This window comes from Thalassophryne amazonica, chromosome 20 (assembly GCF_902500255.1).
Source record: "Thalassophryne amazonica chromosome 20, fThaAma1.1, whole genome shotgun sequence".
Classification (NCBI taxonomy): domain Eukaryota; kingdom Metazoa; phylum Chordata; class Actinopteri; order Batrachoidiformes; family Batrachoididae; genus Thalassophryne; species Thalassophryne amazonica.
The window spans coordinates 42,750,928-42,773,650 of record NC_047122.1 but is presented as its reverse complement, the minus strand read 5'-3'; the positions used below and the strand labels follow the sequence as shown (position 1 = coordinate 42,773,650).

The 22,723-nt window shown below is 40.6% G+C and overlaps 1 protein-coding gene across 3 annotated transcripts in view; it reads right to left on the bottom strand.

Moving 5' to 3' along the window:
• The window catches only part of LOC117501400 (E3 ubiquitin-protein ligase RNF19A-like), a 34,919-nt gene that overhangs the window by 9,092 nt on the left and 3,104 nt on the right, over window positions 1-22,723 (bottom strand). For 2 of the 3 annotated variants that reach the window (XM_034160278.1, XM_034160277.1), the window contains exons 2-6: window positions 6,758-7,585; window positions 4,487-4,695; window positions 2,497-2,641; window positions 2,190-2,352; window positions 1,989-2,103 (exon numbers count right to left, since the gene is read on the bottom strand). In XM_034160278.1, coding sequence (XP_034016169.1) covers window positions 1,989-2,103; window positions 2,190-2,352; window positions 2,497-2,641; window positions 4,487-4,695; window positions 6,758-7,365 — 1,240 coding nt within the window. In that variant the 5' untranslated portion in view covers window positions 7,366-7,585. Of the gene's footprint in view, window positions 1-1,988; window positions 2,104-2,189; window positions 2,353-2,496; window positions 2,642-4,486; window positions 4,696-6,757; window positions 7,586-21,812; window positions 21,824-22,723 lie in introns of those variants that run through there. The other variant, XM_034160279.1, reaches the window with a different exon arrangement.

Sequence of the window (22,723 nt, the reverse complement as noted above, 5' to 3'; positions counted from 1 at the left end):
CTGGACCAAATACAAACAACATGGGAAGGTTGTTAAAGGCAAACATACTGGTAGACCAAGGAAGACATCAAAGCGTCAAAACAGAAAACTTAAAGCAATATGTCTCAAAAATCGAAAATGCATAACAAAACAAATGAGGAACGAATGGGAGGAAACTGGAGTCAACGTCTGTGACCGAACTGTAAGAAACCGCCTAAAGGAAATGGGATTTACATACAGAAAAGCTAAACGAAAGGCATCATTAACACCTAAACAAAAAAAAACAAGGTTACAATGGGCTAAGGAAAAGCAATCGTGGACTGTGGATGACTGGATGAAAGTCATATTCAGTGATGAATCTCGAATCTGCATTGGGCAAGGTGATGATGCTGGAACTTTTGTTTGGCGCCGTTCCAATGAGATTTATAAAGATGACTGCCTGAAGAGAACATGTAAATTTCCACAGTCATTGATGATATGGGGCTGCATGTCAGGTAAAGGCACTGGGGAGATGGCTGTCATTACATCATCAATAAATGCACAAGTTTACGTTGATATTTTGGACACTTTTCTTATCCCATCAATTGAAAGGATGTTTGGGGATGATGAAATCATTTTTCAAGATGATAATGCATCTTGCCATAGAGCAAAAACTGTGAAAACATTCCTTGCAAAAAGACACATAGGGTCAATGTCATGGCCTGCAAATAGTCCGGATCTTAATCCAATTGAAAATCTTTGGTGGAAGTTGAAGAAAATGGTCCATGACAAGGCTCCAACCTGCAAAACTGATCTGGCAACAGCAATCAGATAAAGTTGGAGCCAGATTGATGAAGAGTACTGTTTGTCACTCATTAAATCCATGCCTCAGACTGGAAGCTGTTATAAAAGCCAGAGGTGGTGCAACAAAATACTAGTGATGTGTTGGAGTGTTCTTTTGTTTTTCATGATTCCATATTTTTTTCCCTCTGCTTGGTCTAAAAAAGTAACCATTACTGACTGCCACAATTTTTTTTTCCTGATTTCTTATAGTGTTTCTTAAAGCCAGAAAGCTGCCATTTGAAATGACTTTAGTTTTGTGTCATGTCTGTGATCTGCTTTTTTGTGATTCTGTGATTCCATAATTTTTGCCAGGGGTTGTAGAAAATGAATGTATGAGGGTGATTCTTTAACTACGGGCACTATTGGCCTTGTAAATGTAATTTCCACCACACCATTGCCTTACAATATAAAGCGCCTTGGGGCAACTGTTTGTTGTGATCTGGCGCTATATACATGTGCTCTGATGTCACTGTTTATCTCCATAGAAACTACCCAAACAATCTTTAATACAAACTGTTTAAAGGGACATTACAGTGTTGTGGTGGAAATTACGGCAATCGTGTGGGACAACTACATTTTGTTTAAAAAAACCACAACAGTTGTATGACATTGAATACCCCAATTATGTTTTGATTATATTACTGATATTTTATTCAGAGATATTTTAAAACATTAGAAAAAACGTTTCTTTACCATTCATTTTTATCATTGAAGATCAAAAGTCTGCGTGTGGGACAAGCACAAAACGGCAATATTTGCATATAATGATGCTGAAAAAAGGTGAAAAAGTCATCATAGACTACTAGAACAAAGTTCTTAACACACTTTCATTGTAAAGATAACTATAAAAGTGTGAAATTTCCCCTTTTTTCTGTTTTTCATACAATATGATCCAAGGACATAAGTGCCCGTAGTCTAAGAATCACCCATGAATGACCAAAAATAAAGGTTCCCAGTTACAGCAGCTTAATATAAAGCAAAAAGTGACCTGAAGTAAAAAGGTTCCATGCATAATGACAACCAGGTTTAGGATTAAATAAGTAAAATTAATAGAAAAACTAAAAATTATGAACAGCTTACTGCCTTATTAGTGACAAATCCTAGTGTACTTTGATGTCAAAATGTGAACCTGGTCTGAAAAATACATACAGTTAGGCAAAGATTTGCAAGAAAAATCTGATTCTTACCCACAGTGACCACTGCAACCACAGGTGACACAATCACAGACAATGTCACGCCACCAGTTATTATCAAGTTCCGCTTGTGTTTAGAAATGTCTTTTCCCTCATAGCGATTATGGATCTGAAAAGGAAAATGTGTATTTATTTGAAAAACAAACCTGACAATAACCCAAGGGACTGGTAGAAAATTGTTATTGTCGTCCTCACCTTTCTGCCTACATAGACAGGGATGCCAATGATCATTGCAGGGATAGCAATGCCGGCAATCAGAGCAATGCCTACGGGTGCACCAACTAATGTGCCCAGCTGCCAGAGAATTTTCTTCTTTCTGCTCCAGGGTTTCTTGCCCCAGAAGGTGCAGCCTGAAGGACTGAGAGAAGGGAAATGGTTGTCAGAGCTGCTGATGCAAATGTGACTTTTTATCATATATCAGTGCACAGATGAGACAACTATATAATATAAGAAAGAGGAAATGATCCTAGGGCTTTGGACTGATAACCATTGTTTGTCTCACCTTAGGTAGTGCAGGTCAGAGATCTCTTTCATGCAGAGCCAACAAAACTCACAGCCACAAACAGCACATGTCATGTGATTACAGCTGCCATCGTTCATCTTAATGATGTAGGCAGAGCACCTTGGACAAGGCTTGATGTCATCACCTAGTGGCGAGCAATCAGGAGGCCACAGATTCATATTTTATTTGTTTGACATTTACTTAACTCAAATGTGAAGAACCATGTAATTAAGTACCTGTGTTTCTATGACTTTGAAGCTTTAATTATACACTCAACAAAAATATAAACGCAACACTTTTGGTTTTGCTCCCATTTTGTATGAGATGAACTCAAAGATCTAAAACTTTTTCCACATACACAATATCACCATTTCCCTCAAATATTGTTCACAAACCAGTCTAAATCTGTGATAGTGAGCACTTCTTTGCTGAGATAATCCATCCCACCTCACAGGTGTGCCATATCAAGATGCTGATTAGACACCATGATTAGTGCACAGGTGTGCCTTAGACTGTCCACAATAAAAGGCCACTCTGAAAGGTGCAGTTTTGTTTTATTGGGGGGGGGATACCAGTCAGTATCTGGTGTGACCACCATTTGCCTCATGCAGTGCAACACATCTCCTTCGCATAGAGTTGATCAGGTTGTCAATTGTGGCCTGTGGAATGTTGGTCCACTCCTCTTCAATGGCTGTGCAAAGTTGCTGGATATTGGCAGGAACTGGTACACGCTGTCGTATACGCCGGTCCAGAGCATCCCAAACATGCTCAATGGGTGACATGTCCGGTGAGTATGCCGGCCATGCAAGAACTGGGACATTTTCAGCTTCCAAGAATTGTGTACAGATCCTTGCAACATGGGGCCGTGCATTATCCTGCTGCAACATGAGGTGATGTTCTTGGATGTATGGCACAACAATGGGCCTCAGGATCTCGTCACAGTATCTCTGTGCATTTAAAATGCCATCAATAAAATGCACCTGTGTTCTTCGTCCATAACAGACGCCTGCCCATACCATAACGCCACCGCCACCATGGGCCACTCGATCCACAACACTGACATCAGAAACCGCTCACCCACACACGCTGTCTGCCATCTGCCCTGAACAATGTGAACCAGGATTCATCCGTGAAGAGAACACCTCTCCAATGTGCCAAACGCCAGTGAATGTGAGCATTTGCCCACTCAAGTCAGTTACGACGATGAACTGGAGTCAGGTCGAGACCCCGATGAAGACGATGAGCATGCAGATGAGCTTCCCTGAGACGGTTTCTGACAGTTTGTGCAGAAATTCTTTGATTATGTAAACCGATTGTTTCAGCAGCTGTCCGAGTGGCTGGTCTCAGACGATCTTGGAGGTGAACATGCTGGATGTGGAGGTCCTGGGCTGGTGTGGTTACACGTGGTCTGCGGTTGTGAGGCTGGTTGGATGTACTGCCAAATTCTCTGAATCGCCTTTGGAGATGGCTTATGGTAGAGAAATGAACATTCAATACACGAGCAACAGCTCTGGTTGACATTCCTGCTGTCAGCATGTCAATTGCACGCTCCCTCAAATCTTGCGACATCTGTGGCATTGTGCTGTGTGATAAAACTGCACCTTTCAGAGTGGCCTTTTATTGTGGACAGTCTAAGGCACACCTGTGCACTAATCATGGTGTCTAATCAGCATCTTGATATGGCACACCTGTGAGGTGGGATGGATTATCTCAGCAAAGGAGAAGTGCTCACTATCACACATTTAGACTGGTTTGTGAACAATATTTGAGGGAAATGGTGATATTGTGTATGTGGAAAAAGTTTTAGATCTTTGAGTTCATCTCATACAAAATGGGAGCAAAACCAAAAGTGTTGCGTTTATATTTTTGTTGAGTGTAGTTTCAGGACATGACGAGTGTGGCACTTTTAAACGATTTGATAAATAATAGATAGCTGGTCTGGTTAGTCAGTGTGGATTCTCATGTGGGTATTTATGCTCACACCCATTACCTGCAGCTCCACTTTCTTGGCTGTAACTAAGGGAAGATGACCTGAAACTCCTGAGCCGGAAGGTTTGGGCCCTTTGCTGGCGCGCAGTGTCACATGTCTGGTTGGGATGCCACAGCTGTTTACAGTGGTAGCAAAACTCTGTTCCACAGCCATCACGTCCACATGTAATCTTTGGGCAGCTGGCGCAACCAAATGCAATGACTGCATAGCTGAAAGAGAAGAAATACAGCAGAGATGTGTTGAGTCGTAAAAGGTTAAAACAAAAAACAAACAAAAAAAAAACCTGCAGTTATTCACAAAGGCCAAAGTGACAAACAATAGTAATGAAGAAAGACAAAGGAATAATTAAAACCAGAGCAATTTCTAGTGCATTTCGCACAATTTTAGAAACATTAATACATGGTGCTGTAATTTACATTTTCAGGATATTAAAGTTCTTCCACAATGCATCAATAAGAACTAACAATAATAGTACACAGAGATTATGTTTTTGTTTTTTTAATGTTCCACTAAAACAACTGCTGGTTGCTTGCCTGTTTGCTTTTCGATAAACACTGATCTTCAAGGATGCTATGCCAAAGAACTAGCAACAGGTGTAGTCCTCCCTAGTCTAGTGGCTGAATATGTGCTGACATTTATCCAAATAATAATGAGAAAATTATAGATGCCTCAAGAATTGTACAACACTTGCTTCCTCACAAAGATGGAAAACACTATCAAAACATGGTATTTTTTAAAACATATCACATACAATAATTAAAAATTTCAGATAATTCACAGTATTTTAAGGTTGCCATGCAGCTTGCACAATGACACTGGATTCTCTAAAGAGCTCATAAATGACATCTTCAACATATGCCCACTTTTGTGCAACAAACATAAGAGAACCTATATTACTAGACAAACTCAGCAGTGCTGACTAAACATTTGCAACACAGCACAGAACGTATTAAAGATACGACTACAACTAAGGGTTCCACTAATGCACAATTAAGAATATGGTAGCTTTAATTACACCATGGCATTACCTCTTTAAAAAAAAAAAAAAAAAAAAAAAAAAACAGGCTTCCCTGAGTGCAGTGAGCAGTTTTTAAGTTTGCTGAGAGTATAATCAGGACCTAAATATGTGGATGAGGTAACAGGGAGATCATGTTAAAGCATCATTTCAGGCCCATGTGAGCTCACCACACGGCTGAATAGCAGGCCATCACGGCCAACTAGGTGTCTGCTCCTGCAGTATATTTTACAGCCCTCATCTGTTATGATCCATCAGTGGTTCTAAAAATAACAGATTAACATCCCATCACAACAGGATAATCACACACTTCTCTACCTATCACTTTGTCTGATTCATTCAGCTGACAAAATAAACATGTCTACTGTTAGGACTATTTATAACTCGGACATGAACACAGAAATCGGAGTGAACTTCAAAAGCCTGATGATAGTTCTGATGTTTCCTCGATGTAGCTGCTTGCTCTGCAAAGTCAGTCTTGAGTCACATATTGTCAATAACACCTCAAACCAAAATAGCTTTTCCTAAAATAGACAGTTCTGCTGTGTGGGAAAAAATCTCACAGGCTTAAATTTACATAACAAATGCAAATTCAAGAACATTTTGAAAAATGCCCTGTTAAAGAAAGTCAATGGTTTCTTAATTGACCCAAACCGTTTAACCATGTTTCAAGTAAGTCAGTTGAGTAGTTTTTGCATAATCCTGCCAATATTGATTTCTAACAGTTACACAGATGTGTGTGAAACCTTGGCAGAGGTAAGTGATTTCTGAGTCCTCTTCTCGGAACACTGTCCAAAATTATGTGGGATGCCAATTGCTCAATTTGTTTTCTTGACCTGCTGCCAACTAGGCTTGTCAAGAATTTGTGGTCATGACTGGGATCTGCTGTGTTGAACACTGTCAACTTGAAAAACCCCAGTCATCTTCAGCTATGTCAACAGATCCCACAGTAACACCAAATATGGATTCGGACATTTGTGACATTTTCGTTTGTGGATTTGGTATCATTTCTTTTGGGACACTGTAACCACTTGTTTCCACCAAGAGTGGCTTTATGCAAGTGCAACAGTTCTGTTCTATCTCACACGTATCATGGATGTTTACAGAAGCAAACGATCTGTTTACTTGCTGATCATTTTCCCTTGATTTCATGCTCTTGCTACAGGTGAGCGGTCTATGTAGTTAAAAGTTTTTTTTTTATGTTTTAAATGTGTTTAATGTGGCTCTTTCATTCTATGCTGAGCACTCATTCTTACCCACAGTCTGGGGCAGGGCACCAGCGGCAGTCAGGTTCTGCAACCAGCCACCTTCTCAGCATGAACTCTTCATACTTCTCCATGAGAGCTCGGTCCCCCAGAATCATCTGGATATCGTGGGGATTAAAGCGCTCAGAACATTCTGGGCAGCTGATATTGATGCGGGACTCTGAAATCTCAATACGCAGATATTGCCGCAAGCAGTCTATGCATGAGCGGTGGTGACAGGTCATGATGTCTGGGAAACGGTCTCGTGTGTGACGCAGTAGGCACAGTGGACACTCAAGCAGCTCTGATGAAGATTCCGATTCTGACGAAGTCGATGCTACGCCCTGTGCAGAGTGGGCAGATGTTTTATCCTGGAAAGTTTCTGACTGGACACTTTCCGTACTGACAATGCCATCCACTCCAGCTGCAGTATGCAGGGTCTTGGACTTGTGCTTGCAATCATGGTCAGGGCGTCGTCGCCGACCAAAGAGTGAATGGAGGGAAAGGCGACGTTTCTTGGGAGTCTTTTTAACTGAGGGGAGGCTAACAGAGGAAGCAGCCGAGTGAAGATCTCGTTCTGAGCCTGTGCTGCCATGATGCTGCCGGTGCAAGCTGCTCATCACGCTTGAAGGGGTCGGCCACTAGTGTTGCTACCAGACGTTACTGCATCAGGGGTGGACAAGAAATGGAATGGAGATGAAGAAAGACACTATGGAGGGGGCATGCTAGCTGTTAGTTTGGACATGGTGGCTGGAAAACGGTTTAGCAGGTCAAAGTGTGCAGTGTGGCCTGTCCCTGATGTCTATCACAGTGACGAACAGTCAAATCTGAGACACCAACCTGAAAGAGACATAGTGGGGGGGAGCAGAAGCAATAGTAGATTAGTTCATGAACTAACACTCAAAATAAATAACCATAGCCTGCACATGCAGAAATGTAAACATTTTAAAAATCTGAGGCTTACAAAAAGTAGCACATAAAAATAGCTAAGATTTATAAACAATAGATTAACAAAATTGGAGTACCAAAACCTTCTGTGTGGCACCTTATCAGCAAAACAAACAGATAAAGTCACTCTCAGATTCACTGTAGAAATGAATCAACAAATTAATGTAGCTTTTTGAGAGAAAGGTTCAGGAACAAGAAAGTAACATCTGTAAGAAAAAGGTTTTACTGGTCTACGCTATATGTGCACTTTCACATTATAGGGTACATAGTGAAAAATGGGTATTAATAGTGAAATTGTGACTAGATTCTTTAGTTAATTTCAGTAATATTTGTCTCTCAGGCCCAATATTTGTACATCAGGCCCACATATTGACCAATTGTGCCTATTATCTAAGCCCTACCATGATTTGTTACAAAGTTATGGCTGGAAATATGTCTGTTTTGTGGGTCAATTTAAAGAATTAAATACTTTTATTTTTTTATAGACTTAAAGAGAAAAGACAGCACACACTCTCTCTCTCCTCAATTTTCATTTTCAATGGAGCTTTATTGATATGGGAGACATACGTTTACATTGTCAAAGCAAGTGTTAAGAGTAAAAATCAAGTCCTCTGTCTGTCTCCCTCTCTCTGTCTGTCAACCTCTCTGCCTGTCTGTCTGTCTCTCCTCAATTTCAATGGAGCTTTATTGACACGGGAAGCATGTTTACATTGTCAAGTAAAAATTAAGTTCTCTCCCTCAGTCTCTCAATTCAATTTCAATTGAAACATATGTTTACATTGTAAAAGCAAGCGTTGGAGCAAAAAGAGAAAGTCATCTCTCCCCCCTTGCCGTTTACCTGCTGAGCAAACACGAAGCCTTTCAACTGTAAAATAAACTCTAATTTTCTAAATGTATCATCAGCCACGCTCATGTGAATAACTCTGGGTAAACACTAAAGGATTTTGGTGGAGCTTTTCCCGTTCAGCGGAGAGAAAGTGAATCTCTGTTCGGCTGTCCTCCTTAGCTGTGCTCTGAGCTGCTATTAAAGTGTTTCACAGCCTCCGGACGTTGAAGTGGCTGATTTTTCAGTAACAATTCAGTTCACTTTTTGGAAAATGTGCGCTTGGCAGCACAGACCATTTGAACCCAAGAGCTGGGCGGAAATTTGCCCTTACCGGTGGCTTAAAACTCTCAGCAGCTGAGAGAAACCTCCCCCTCTCCCTGCTCAGCAGTAAACACAGCAGAGAACAGGCAGTACAAGAGAGGTTTCACAGATGTGGTTTCTCTCTGGTATCGGAAAATCCTGGAGTTTGATCGGGAAATTCCAATCCGCGAATTACGTCTGTATCAGAACCAGATACCAATGCGGGATCGGATCAGCCCCAACCTTATCTTGGCCACAATACAATAATGAACCATCTTCATAATTAAAGATTATACTACTGCTAAGCAAGACTGATTTAGTGGGAGAGAGGAAAATGATTAAAGCTAACATTAAGTCATGATAACCTGTGAGATAAAGATGTATAACTCCAAATTAAAAATGAATTTAAAGCTGCACCACCTGTATTTTTTTAAGCTTTAAGTTATAAAAGGAATTTTCTTTGTCACCACTATCATTTTATTCATTAGAATTTAAATAAGGGATTCAGAATATGATATTGCAAGTATGATTAAAAATTTGTGATGTCTGGATTCAATGTAGAATTTCTCCCCCTGAAGGAGAGAATTTCAAGCAATCAGACAGCTAAAGACTTACATTTGGAAGCCACGTCAGATCACATGCCGGCTTCCCGTGACTTGTGTGAGAGATGCTAGGAAACATATGGCGGCACCCAATCAGAGTAAAGAAAGCCAACATGATGTCACCTGACTGCTTGCTTGAACAAAATAAACCAAGATGGCAGAAAATGCTATGAAACAGCTTATTTCTGTATAAATCTTATATGTTTCTCATATATTTTGTCAAAGTTAGTGAGAAATAAACACGTCTGAATCTAAAAATGCTGATTCTTAAACCAGATAAGCGAAGTGATTTAGAAAGACATCTTATAGATGTTAGTGTGCATGCCCTGGGAATATGCATCATGCAAGTACATCAGGTCATAAGTAAAACCTCACACACGTGCTTCCTCCTGTAGATGGCATTAGAAAGAAAAGAAAATATTCTCTGTGGCATTCCCCCTTGGTAAATATGTTTTCACCACTGAAATGAACTGTAATTTTGCAATAGGTTACAAAAATAATCCTACATTATAATGATTGGATTTTGGTAGAAACTAAATTTTGTCAATTTGTGAAATTTTAAAGGCCATACAGCTTTAATTTAAAATAGTACATTAAGCTATAGACTAGTAGGTCTAGCATTTTAAGTTACATTTCAAAACTAAAGCCTACATACAACATTTGGTTGTGAAGCAGATCAATGGGTGTGTGTTCTTCATATTACGTGTGAACAGCATTGCATTCCTAAATCTTATAATCATGGGACTTCCTATCCCAGTTTGTACATGAAACCCCGCTGGACGATAAGATCTCAAGATCACACCCACTATTAAAAAAGCTCTTTAGCTGTGGAAAAAAATGTGAGGATTATGACCTCATGACATGCACATCCTGAGTAATCACTTCTTTTAAATGAACTCAATGTGTAATCCAGGCTTGATAATATTTCCCAAGTACTATCAAAGGGAAAAAAAAAAAAAAAAAAAATCAAATTTTTCTTTAGATCTGATGAAAACCCTCAACCACCATACAGCTGTCCAACCTTTACAAAGAGAAACCACACCCACACTAGTCCTAATCATAGCATTACCTAAACAAGAGCAATCAGAGATTTCTGACATCCACCAATCTGGATCCGGATCACCTCCAAAGTTCAGTGGAATCTTCCATGCCCTAATATCTATCTGTGTTGCAAATCTGGTGAGAATCCATGAAGCAGTTTTGATGCAATTCTTCAAAGCCTATATAAAGTGAATCTCAATCCAGAATCTGGATCCAGATCACTGCCAAAATTTAATGGATTCTTCCATGGATTAATATATATCTGTGTTGAATATCTCGTCAAAATCCGTGTGGTAGTTTTGACGTAATCCTGCTAACAGTAATCCAGAAAAGCCTATATAAAGTGAAACTTGATCCAGAATCCGGATCACTTCCAAAATTTAATGGGTTCTTCTCTGGCCTAATATCTATCTTTGGTGAAAATTGTCAAAATCTGTTCAGTAGTTTTGACACAATCCTGCCAACAGTCAGACACACAAATAAACGCTGATGATTTTATTACGTCCTTGGCTGACATAACTAGTACCTGTAGATTTATCTTTAACCATTTGGGCCAACACACAGAATCAATCAACATGCAAACTTCACATGAAAACCAAACTACACGAACACCCTCAATCGCCTCTGCAATCCAACCTTGGATGTCTTTGCTCTGAGGTGACAGTGCTAACCACTACACCACTCACGGTCTGGTCACATGTTGCGCAATAGCTGTTGAACCATTACTCTTAATGAAAAGATCACAGAAAATTCTGCCACCACCACATGGCTGTTTTTTTTTTTTTTTTTTTTTTTTAAACATCAACCCGTGAATGCAGCATTACACTTTGACTAGTTACAGTCTTTGTGGAAACAATGTAGTTAAGTAGAGACTACAATGCAACAAGCAGTGTAACTTCAGATGTTGATCATTGAACATTATCTTCATGATCTACTGGTGGCCCAGATACCATACCGAGCTGAATCACAGGTCTGAGACATCAGCAGATCAGTTTCTGCAGTCTGAAAAATGGGCAGTTTTTGTGAGGGACTTTCCACTTTTCATCCAATTAACTATTTATGGACATTTCTGCATAGAGGTAAAACATCTAGCTGAAAAGTATGTGACTTTATTTTTCATTTAGTTACACTGATATGCAATTTTCTAAATATATTACACTACTTTTGTGAAACAAAGACTTTAATAAACCCATTCCTAGCAATCAAAACAGTTCATCCACATGAATAAAATGTGTATTTTTAATCAAGATTGGAAGAATTTTCACAAAATGCATTTAATTTTTTTCCCCAAGATTTAGAGCCAAATATTTCTACATACAATGTTCTTCAAAAATATGCAACATATTCTGAAAGCTGAGATCGTTGTGCACATTTTCATATGAAACTTTATCTTAAAATGGGAATAACTGAAAGTATGGTAAAATCTAAAAAATATTCCTGGACCCCAGAGGATTAAAGCCCGCCTGGCTTGTCATGTGATTACTTGAAATGTGTCAATTTTCTGTGCAATCTCCTTGAAACTAGGTGAAAATGACTGAAAATGTCTGCTGTCAATTACGCTAAAGTCCAGAGAATAACTATAAGCTACAGAATGGCTCGCTTTCCACTGGCTAACATCCTAACTCTATAGCATACACCACAGAAACCTTGGCGATGCATTGTGCATAACAAAGCCCCGTGACAAAGACATTTCTAACAAGAGAGAAACCATTTTAAAAACAACCACAAATCAAAAGTTACAAATCAAAAATTACACTGAATAAGCCTGCCTCTTCACTGTACTGAAAGAAAGTAGGATTTTCTATGACAATGTGGTCATTGTATCTGTTGTGTTTGTGTAATCATGCCTGTATTCATGTTTTGTGACTGAAGGGCACTCGCATGCAACCACAGCTCAAAAACTGGGGCAGTGTCCCACTTCCAAAAATGACCTGAAGGGAAGAAGACATGTAGAATAAAGAGTCACAATCTTCTGTCATCTCTTAAAAGGCATCACAGATTTAGCATCAGCTGATATACCAATGTTACATAGCTACTGTGACTGTACATACCGTAATTTCCAGACTATAGAGCACACCTGAATATTAGCAACACCCACTAATTTTAAAAAGAAAAAAAGAAATTGTATATAAATAAGCTGTACTTGTGTATAAGCCGCGGGTCTCCACATTGTAACATGCTATATTTACACAGAAAGATGTTAGACAGAAAGATTTTTTTAACTTTTAATTAAATATGTACTGTAAATGCTTTTCCCCCCTGAAGTGTTACACGTAAATATTGATGTGCACGTCATCCAGCGTGCACGCACGGTGTCTCTGCTCCACACGGAGAACTGAATAATTTTAACTTTTTGAGTTTTCATCGGGTGCAGCCAGGATCCGATGTCTGTGGCAAATGAGACGTTAATGAGGCGCTGTGACTTTTTCGACTTGTTGCCTCAAGACAGAGAGCCGGTTTGGAAGGATGGGGGGAAAGGCTCCGGTCCGCTAACTGATCTGACGGTGCAACTTGGGCACAAAATGCTGGAGAGGGACTTTTCTTCACTAAAACGAAGAGGTAATACATTATATTTATAGTGTGTGTGTGTATGAATTTACACCGCATGAGGAGCACAGCTTTCAGGCAATAAATTGACAGCATCAATTGACGTATTTCGACTTATGAAAAAGCCTGTAAAAATCCACAAATTGGCCGCATCATTGTAAAAGCCGCAGTGTTCAAAGCCGGTGAAAAAAGTAGCAGCTTATAGTCCGGAAATTATGGTAATATGCAACATGCATATGATTATCCCTGAAGGTCAGGACCACTTTGTTCCTGGCACTGATTCAAGGCCAATGTAATATAATCACCTATGTCCACGAATTTCAAGATTTAACTGATTCTGTGCCAGCACGTACGGTACACAACTTTGTGTATTATTTACTATCATGATACAACCTGTTCACTTCTCTCATCTCACCATGATGTTAGGAACACCATTTCAAATTTCAACAACCACCAGCCAAACCCATTTCAAAGAAAACACTCCCACTTCCAGAACAGGGAACAACAGAGCTCATGAGTTTGTTCCACACTAATTTCCGGTGACATTCCAGCTGGAAGACCAACTTCCTCATCACAATACAATCACTTATAATAGATTTGGACAGTGGAACAGCCACAGCACAGACACTATAATCCACATTAAAGCTATTCTTTACTTCTACTTTCTTTCCACACTGACAAAGTTTTCAAACTTCTTTGAAACTGAGGATAATAAATTCTGGAACTTAACATCTAAAGTTTACCTACACTTAAAATTTATTGCAAGACCGTGCAGCACTCAACAGAACTACTTTAACACATTCTTGTAGATAGACTATAACGTCTGGCATTCATAGTTTTAGAAACATGGGCAGCAGAGTGAATGTACCTGAGCTTGAGTTCACCAGTTTACTGTTTGATGTAAAGCCAACAGGATAAGACCCATTCCCACTTTATAATCATAACACAATGCCTCCATCTGAAGGTCTACAGCTTAATCTTAAAAGTAAACCCTGGATAATTACGGAATTCTGTAATAAAACTATTAAACATACAGCAAAAGTAGAGCAACTTGGGGATTAAGGACCTTGCCCAAGGGTCTGTAGTGATTGTCCGGCCAGATTGGAGTTTGATGCAAGGATCCTCTGGTCGGAAGGCCACTGCTTAACCATTAGACCATGACCTCTCCTAATTCAAATACACTCAACAAAAATATAAACGCAACACTTTTGGTTTTGCTCCCATTTTGTATGAGATGAACTCAAAGATCTAAAACTTTTTCCACATACACAATATCACCATTTCCCTCAAATCTTGTTCACAAACCAGTCTAAATCTGTGATAGTGAGCACTTCTGCTTTGCTGAGATAATTCATCCCACCTCACAGGTGTGCCATATCAAGATGCTGATTAGACACTATGATTAGTGCACAGGTGTGTCTTACACTGTCCACAATAAAAGGCCACTCTGAAAGGTGCAGTTTTATCACACAGCACAATGACACAGATGTTGCAAGATTTGAGGGAGCGTGCAATTGGCATGCTGACAGCAGGAATGTCAACCAGAGCTGTTGCTCGTGTATTGAATGTTCATTTCTCTACCATAAGCCGTCTCCAAAGGCGTTTCAGAGAATTTGGCAGTACATCCAACCAGCCTCACAACCGCAGACCACGTGTAACCACACCAGCCCAGGACCTCCACATCCAGCATGTTCACCTCCAAGATCGTCTGAGACCAGCCACTCGGACAGCTGCTGAAACAATCGGTTTGCATAACCAAAGAATTTCTGCACAAACTGTCAGAAACCGTCTCAGGGAAGCTCATCTGCATGCTCGTCGTCCTCATCGGGGTCTCGACCTGACTCCAGTTCATCGTCGTAACCGACTTGAGTGGGCAAATGCTCACATTCGCTGGCGTTTGGCACGTTGGAGAGGTGTTCTCTTCACGGATGAATCCTGGTTCACACTGTCCAGGGCATATGGCAGACAGTGTGTGTGGCGTCGTGTGGGTGAGCGGTTTTCTGATGTCAATGTTGTGGATCGAGTGGCCCATGGTGGCGGTGGGGTTATGGTATGGGCAGGCGTCTGTTATGGACGAAGAACACAGGTGCATTTTATTGATGGCATTTTGAATGCAGAGATACCGTGACGAGATCCTGAGGCCCATTGTTGTGCCATTCATCGAAGAACATCACCTCATGTTGCAGCAGGATAATGCACGGCCCCATGTTGCAAGAATCTGTACACAATTCTTGGAAGCTGAAAATGTCCCAGTTCTTGCATGGCCGGCATACTCACCGGACATGTCACCCATTGAGCATGTTTGGGATGCTCTGGACCGGCGTATACGACAGCGTGTACCAGTTCCTGCCAATATCCAGCAACTTCGCACAGCCATTGAAGAGGAGTGGACCAACATTCCACAGGCCACAATTGACAACCTGATCAACTCTATGCGAAGGAGATGTGTTGCACTGCATGAGGCAAATGGTGGTCACACCAGATACTGACTGGTATCCCCCCAATAAAACAAAACTGCACCTTTCAGAGTGGCCTTTTATTGTGGGCAGTCTAAGGCACACCTGTGCACTAATCATGGTGTCTAATCAGCATCTTGGTATGGCACACCTGTGAGGTGGGATGGATTATCTCAGCAAAGGAGAAGTGCTCACTATCACAGATTTAGACTGGTTTGTGAACAATATTTGAGGGAAATGGTGATATTGTGTATGTGGAAAAAGGTTTAGCTCTGAGTTCATCTCATACAAAATGGGAGCAAAACCAAAAGTGTTGCATTTATAGTTTTGTTGAGTGTATATTTCACATTAAGAAATTGCTAATACAGTCCCAATCTGATACTTGTATTTCTTGGATAATGAAGTTGCCCAGAGCACATTGCAAGCACATTTAATTAACAAAGAAAGAAAGAAATACATTGTCCTTGCTTGACAATTTAACAGTTCTGCCCTGCAGTAGGAGTAGGGATGGGTATCAATATAGATACGATTATCGATTCCGCTTACTGAGCCGATTCCTTATCGATACCTCTTTTGAATTTTTTTGTGTGCTAAAAGTAGGCTTTACAGGTTTTCTATGTCAGTGGGTCAAAGAGCTTTTTCTTATCATGAGCGACAGTGAGGCAGTCGGAGTCCATGGACATTTTTAAGTCAAGACTTAAAGCCTATTTTTATTCTCTTTTTTATGAATAGTTTTTATTTTTTAATCTGCTTTATTCTTTTACTTCTGTTTTTAATTATGTATTTGAATTTTTTAATTTTTATTTATTTATTTTATTTTTTATGTTGAACTGTTCTATGTGAGGTGCCTTGAGATGGCTTTTGTTGTGATTTGGCGCTTTATAAGCCGATTAAATTGAACTGAAATTGAACAACATTTTATTGAATCTTAAAGTAAATAAATATGAAATTGGTCACTGGATCCTTAAACTTTGGACATAATAAACTCTACATGGTGGATCCTTGATCTCAGGACATAAATAGATATAAACAAAATCTGTAGTTATTGTCAAAAGCATTTCCTTTCAGAATTTATTGGCATGAATGTATTTCCACACATCTGAGCTCTTGCAGCTGGCTGTGCTGCACGTCAGGATGTAATTTATAAAGAATGCAGGACGTCTCATTTTGGGATGAAAAAAACGTTTTTGTTGATTGCAGTTTCTTGTCTGTATTACAATGTTTGTAAGAGGTGTAATTTTATTTAAAGCGGCAATTCGTTTTGAAGTTATTAATTCCGACCAGACTCTGTCTCAGCAGAGAGCCGCGCAGCGTTTGGAGATATGCCAACGGAAGTTTTTTCAGAAAGTGTGAGAGACAGCCAAGTGAAAACCATTTGGAAAATTCAGATGGCTTTCGGTGAAGATCTAATGGGGATCACACAGATTAAGGACAATTACAACTGGATTAAAGACGGCCCACAGCGGCGGATGGCGCGCCACGCACTGAGTGGCGATCGACAGGCTCAAAAGACCAGATCATTTCCAAAGTGAACGCTTTGTTGATCCGGGACGTCGTCTGACTACCAGAGAAATGCCAAGACAGTTGGACATAGCAATTTTTCGGCACATTCCATTGTTACAGGAGTTTTTGTAATGGAAAGAGGAGCGGAGAAATTCGCCACGGAGCCGCTCATGGCGCGGGACGAAAGCACCTCTGTGTTGGTCTCACAGGACAAGCCCTAACATGCCCAGCTCTTGCACCATTCGGAAGATTCAGACGGCTTTCGGTGGCTTTTCAGTCGTGTGACTATCCGAGAAATTGTGGACGAGCTGGACATGCCACAACACGTCCTGTGAGGCTTCATCACGGCGTTGCTTTTTGTTGTGTGCCCTGCGCCTCCGTCCCGACGCGCGAAGTCCTCCGCACGTCTTTTCATGACAAAAAAACTCCTGTAACAGTGGAATGTGCCGTTCATTTCCAAAGTAAACGCTTTGTTGATCCGGGACGTCGTCTGACTACCACAGAAATGGCAGAAGAGTTTGACATCAGCATTTTTTCGGCATGAAAAGACGTGCGGAGGAAAAGGCGTGCTCACAGGCGAATGACACAACCGACAGGCGTGAAAAAATTCACGCATGCGCACGAAGGTTCAAGCTTGGCTGATGCAATCACACGATTCAAATCCATATAGTTTTTGCAAAAAATGAAAAGGTCTGTTACTTTTCTAAGACCTCGTATTTGCCATATGGTATGCTTAGGTATTTTGAGTCAAGGATGAACGCCACCAAAATGGAATGTTGATAGAACTAACATTTTTGAGAACCATGGATATTATCTAACAACACTGAACATTGGACGTTGAGAATTACATTCTGGACTTGCACGCCATTCCAGCAGGGGGCGGTAAATCATCTATAAATTAAAAGCGAAGTGGCGTCTGTGTACGTGTATGTTTGCATGATTTTATTTAGTAAGTTTAATGTAAATACATAATATAACTATACATACATGGATTATACAAGAAATGAAAACACTTCCACTGTGGTCCATTTAAAAATCAAATGACAAAATAGAAGTAAAAATAAAATAATGGTAATAATAATAACAACAACAACAACAATAATGTGTATATGATAACAAGAACCTAATCAATTTATAAATGTGACAGAGGCCAGCAGGTGTCACTGTGCATATGTAGTTAGTAGGGCTGCAACAAACGATTATTTGGGTAATCGATTAATCTGATGGGGTTTCGACACGATTAATCGGATTAGCGGGGAATTTTTAAAAAATGTGCCAGGGAAACAATTTTTCTCTCCTTCCATCACTTTATTTAACAGTAAGTCCCTTCGGCTGCTCCCTTGTTTGCACTCGGGGTCGCCACAGCAAATCCAAGGTGGATCTGCATGTTGAATTGGCACAGGTTTTACACTAGATGCCCTTCCTGACGCAACTCCACATTACATGGAGACCAGGTAATGTAAAAACCAAGCGCATTAACCACTTGGCCACCACCCCCTTCATCACTTTATTTAACAACAGAACATTATTTGAAAACTTAAAATACTTGAAAATCAACAAATTGTCAAATGTCCCTTGGCTGTTGAAATATAAAATAATAAAGAATAAAACAGTTTATAATAAAGAACAAAAATAATTATTTCAAATGGCACTGCTTTATCAAAGTGCTGAGTTGCCATAAAACATTGAAACATATAAATGTTATAAAAAATGTATATGGTGAAAAAAGAGGTATTTTATTGTTGCAAATGAGCAATTAGCATAACCAGTTAACCATAAAACCTAAATCAAAAACTGTAGCCTGACACATAGTCAGGCTACATTAATATGTGCAACATTCTCTGTATAACTTGTGGTCAATGTGGTCATTTCACAATGACACGTGACTCATCCCACATATACGTATTTCTCTCCCTCTCTTCTTCTCTCTCTTTCTCCCTCCCCCTCTTTCTCCCCCTCTCCCTCCCCCCCCTTTCCCCCCCCCCCTCCCCCTCCCCCCCCCCCTTTCTCCCCCCCCTCCCCCCTTTCTCCCCCCCCCCCCATTTCCCCCTCTCTCTCTCACACACACCGTATTTGAGCAAACTTTGGAAACATGAAGACTTTCAACAGTAAAATAAAGCCTATAAATGAATTTCTGGAGCTATACATCCAGAAGGAGCTCGTTTTATGTGAAGACTTTGACGCAGTTTTTTTCCGCTGCAGCTTCTGCGGGGGTGGGGGGGCGGCCACTTCTGCATAAGCAGCCTGGCTGAATTTTTAAAAACGACCTGAGAGCACGGCAGTGTGATGGCGCTGTCAGAACACTGATGGCGCGGCGGCGTCGTTCCACTGTCTGGGGAGAACTCGGTGTTACCATGTTTTCCGATTGTCCGCTGCGTAGACTGTGGCAGGAAAAACCGAAGACGCTTTCTCGCGAAGTGCGAGAAGGATTTGAATGTTTAAAAGCAAGAAAAAAAAAAAAAGCCACTTGTCCGGTCGGACAAAGATTTAGAGCTATTACTTGTCCGATCACATTTTACACTTGTCCCGGACAATCGGACAGGCGTTAATGTCCATGGTAGGACTTTGACAACATTAATAAAATAAAATTTCTTTTTCTCTCCCTCTCTGCCCCTCACCTTGCTGCTCTGGGAGACGCGCAAACAGCCTGAGCCTCCTGTGCCATGCGAGGTCCGACTTGCAAGTGTTGCAGTTAACAAACATCTTTGCGTTGTTTAACGTAAAGTGCTCCAAAACTTTTAAAGTCTTATCTTTCTTTCGTCTACTTGCATTTGCCATATTCTAACTGTGTAGTTCTACGAAACAGCATCTGATCTGCTCTGTGCACTGGTCGCCGTCAGAAGTGGCCAGCAGGTTCTGGCGCCGTAATCGCTCAACACAACGCATCGATGACGCAATGTGTTGCCAACGCCTGTTGTAATTGATTTTTATCAATTTTAGCGATTACTTGTTGCAGCCCTAGTAGTTAGAAAACCTCACTCCCAACAGCGCAAAAGGAATCTCTGGTCAAGAGGCCAGAGCCCGGGTTTTTAGCCTTCTGGTTAGAGTGTGACTCTCATGCCGAGAATCGTGAGTTTGCGTCCGAGAGGAGCAAATGGGCGGAGTCATAACAACAACGCAGAGTGCAGCCGCTACATAAATACATTAAGGCAGTAAATTAACATAAAAATTACATAATTAACAGGAAATAAAGGGTTCTTCAGATATAATAAAAGTTCTTCCTCTTAAAACTGTTTAGGCCTAAGGTTCTAAAAACATTCTGGACTCACACCATTCCAAATCATTCTAGAAATTTTGCATAATTTATTACCACCCTTGAAAAATGTCAGCTACCTATTTTATAAGCACTACCCAATCTATAGCCTATGGATCCCCATGGGCAGCATGCTAGTTATTGTCATTATTAGTAGCAGGATGTTTAAAAATGTCTTCAAATGTAGATCCTGTGTCTAAGGGGCTTGGGGAGCAGTGTTTCCAACCCCCTTGGCTATGCCCACGTCACAGACTGTGACACTCTGAACACTGAACAGGAAGAAAATACAGGGGGGGGGGACTTGCCTACTGATGCATAAAGTGCTACAGTAAGAAGTTTACATCACGTGTCCCATCCATCAGAAACACACCTGGTTCATGTTTGAAGGACAGGAGAGTGAAATGTATTTTTTAAAGTCGTCACCCTGAATGCACCGGGGTCTTAAGCCAAGGTTACACATAGACGGTTTTGTCAGCGAGTAGTACGTAGACCGAAGTTCGCGGTAGTTCCGGCTGTTTTCGCAGTGTAAAGGGGCGGAGCGCGTGCACGTAAAAAAAAAAAAAAAAAAAAAGAAAGAAAAAAAGAAACTCCGCTCCCCGTTGCTGTTTGCAGCGGGGCTCCTCCGCTCTTTCCCCCAAAAAACTCTGTCATAATTGTGTTTAGAAGCCAGTCACCATTTGGTTTATTATACATCTGTGTAGTTAATTAATAAAATATTCTCTACAGACGATTCGCTCGCGCGCACGTAAAAAAAAAAAAAGAAGAAAAAAAGAAACTCCACTCCCTGCTGCTGTTTGCTGCGGGGCTGCTCCTCCGCTCTTTCCCCCAAAAAAACTCTGTCATAATTGTGTTTAGAAGCCAGTCACCATTTGCTTTATTATACAGCTGTGTAGCTAATAAGCAAAATAATCTCCAGGACGATTCGCACGCGCATGCACGTAAAATAAAAATAAAAAGAAACTCCGCTCCACGCTGCTGTGGTGCTGCTGCTCGCTCCAAAAACTCTGTCATGATTGTAAAATAAAGGACAAAAGAGACATAAGTCCTGCTCACAAGCTGCTACCAGATACAGGACATGTTCACATCTTCAAACTCCAGACATCTCCACGTCACTACATATTCAGTCCCTGATTGGTCATCGCGGCGCAACGAGAACTGCGGCACTACAGGAAGCGGCAGGATGAAACGGCGATTAAAAAGTATGAAACGCCGTTGTTCGCGTTGTCGCTGTCGTCACGGGAGGTCTCCGGGAGCGCTCCCGGAATTATTCGACATGTTGAATAATTTTTTCGATGATTCCCGGTAAAGCCGGAACTAAGCCACGCCCCCTAGTGCCAGCATTAACAACGGTGTGTGATCCTTAAGACGGCCAAAAACTCTTCCGGGACGCTTCCGGGAGCTCTTACTGTCTGTGTGTAAACGGGGCTTTAGGCATGAGGCTGTTTATCATTAGGTCTCGAGAAAAGGCGGAACGAAGGTCTTCATTCTATTTTGACCGTAGAAACGTCAGCCTTCAGTGTCACAAATTCACAGTTATATACAGCTACTAAAAAAAAAAAAAGTTAACACTTTTACATTTAGTGAGGTAAACCTGCACACATTTAGCTCCACATTGAAGCGGTCCTTTCCAACTTGGCACTTGTAATGATGTTTTCAGCTGTCCAGGGGCAACAAGAAGCAGTTTACCTTGAGTTCTTCTTGCCCTTTACAATAACATTTATTATCCAGTTAATTTCTGTTTGCTAACATGATGTTTGCATGATAAATAACATGCTAATTAAATACATTTTTGTCCTGAGTGAATAGATGACCATTTGCCTAAAAAACAGAACCAAGGTTATAATTTAACACTTTTGTTTCAAGCTATGGAGTATAAAACAACTCTCCAAATTAGCACATGCATACGACTTATAAAAATGTGGGTGACCTAATAAAACCTCTGTGCCGATTTCAAAACCCCTTGCCGAGGTGGTGTAAAATGCCACTGACAGGTCACTCAATCATGTCAAGACATGTTTTGAAGCTAAAGCAAGAGCAACAAAAAGCCCCACAATTCACCCAAATTTAACAGGATAAAATGATTTCAACTGCAATGCTTTCAAAAGCAAATTAATTCACATAGAGTCTTAAATTTATCAAGTTAAATAGTAACATAATGATAAGAGACACAGCAATGACTCAAGTCCCAGGCACTGAGAATGTCTTGAGATAATTTGCCATGCAAGCGATAAAAGTTGCACAGGATATCAAAACTGCTTACAGCAGTTGATCCTATCGAGTAAGTCTGTAAAATAATGTTGACAAGGAATTTTAGCTAACCAGTAATCAATGGACATTGTGCTGCAATGCACCATGGGAGTTCAGGGTTTTGGGGTTTAAAATGTTACTGTGTTTCATGCTAGTTTAACAGTGTTGTTAGTGTTATTGATTTATTGTGTTTTTGTAGTTCAATTGGTTTAGTCAGTTTAGTTAAGTGTTACACTGCTCTTAACATGAGTGAGT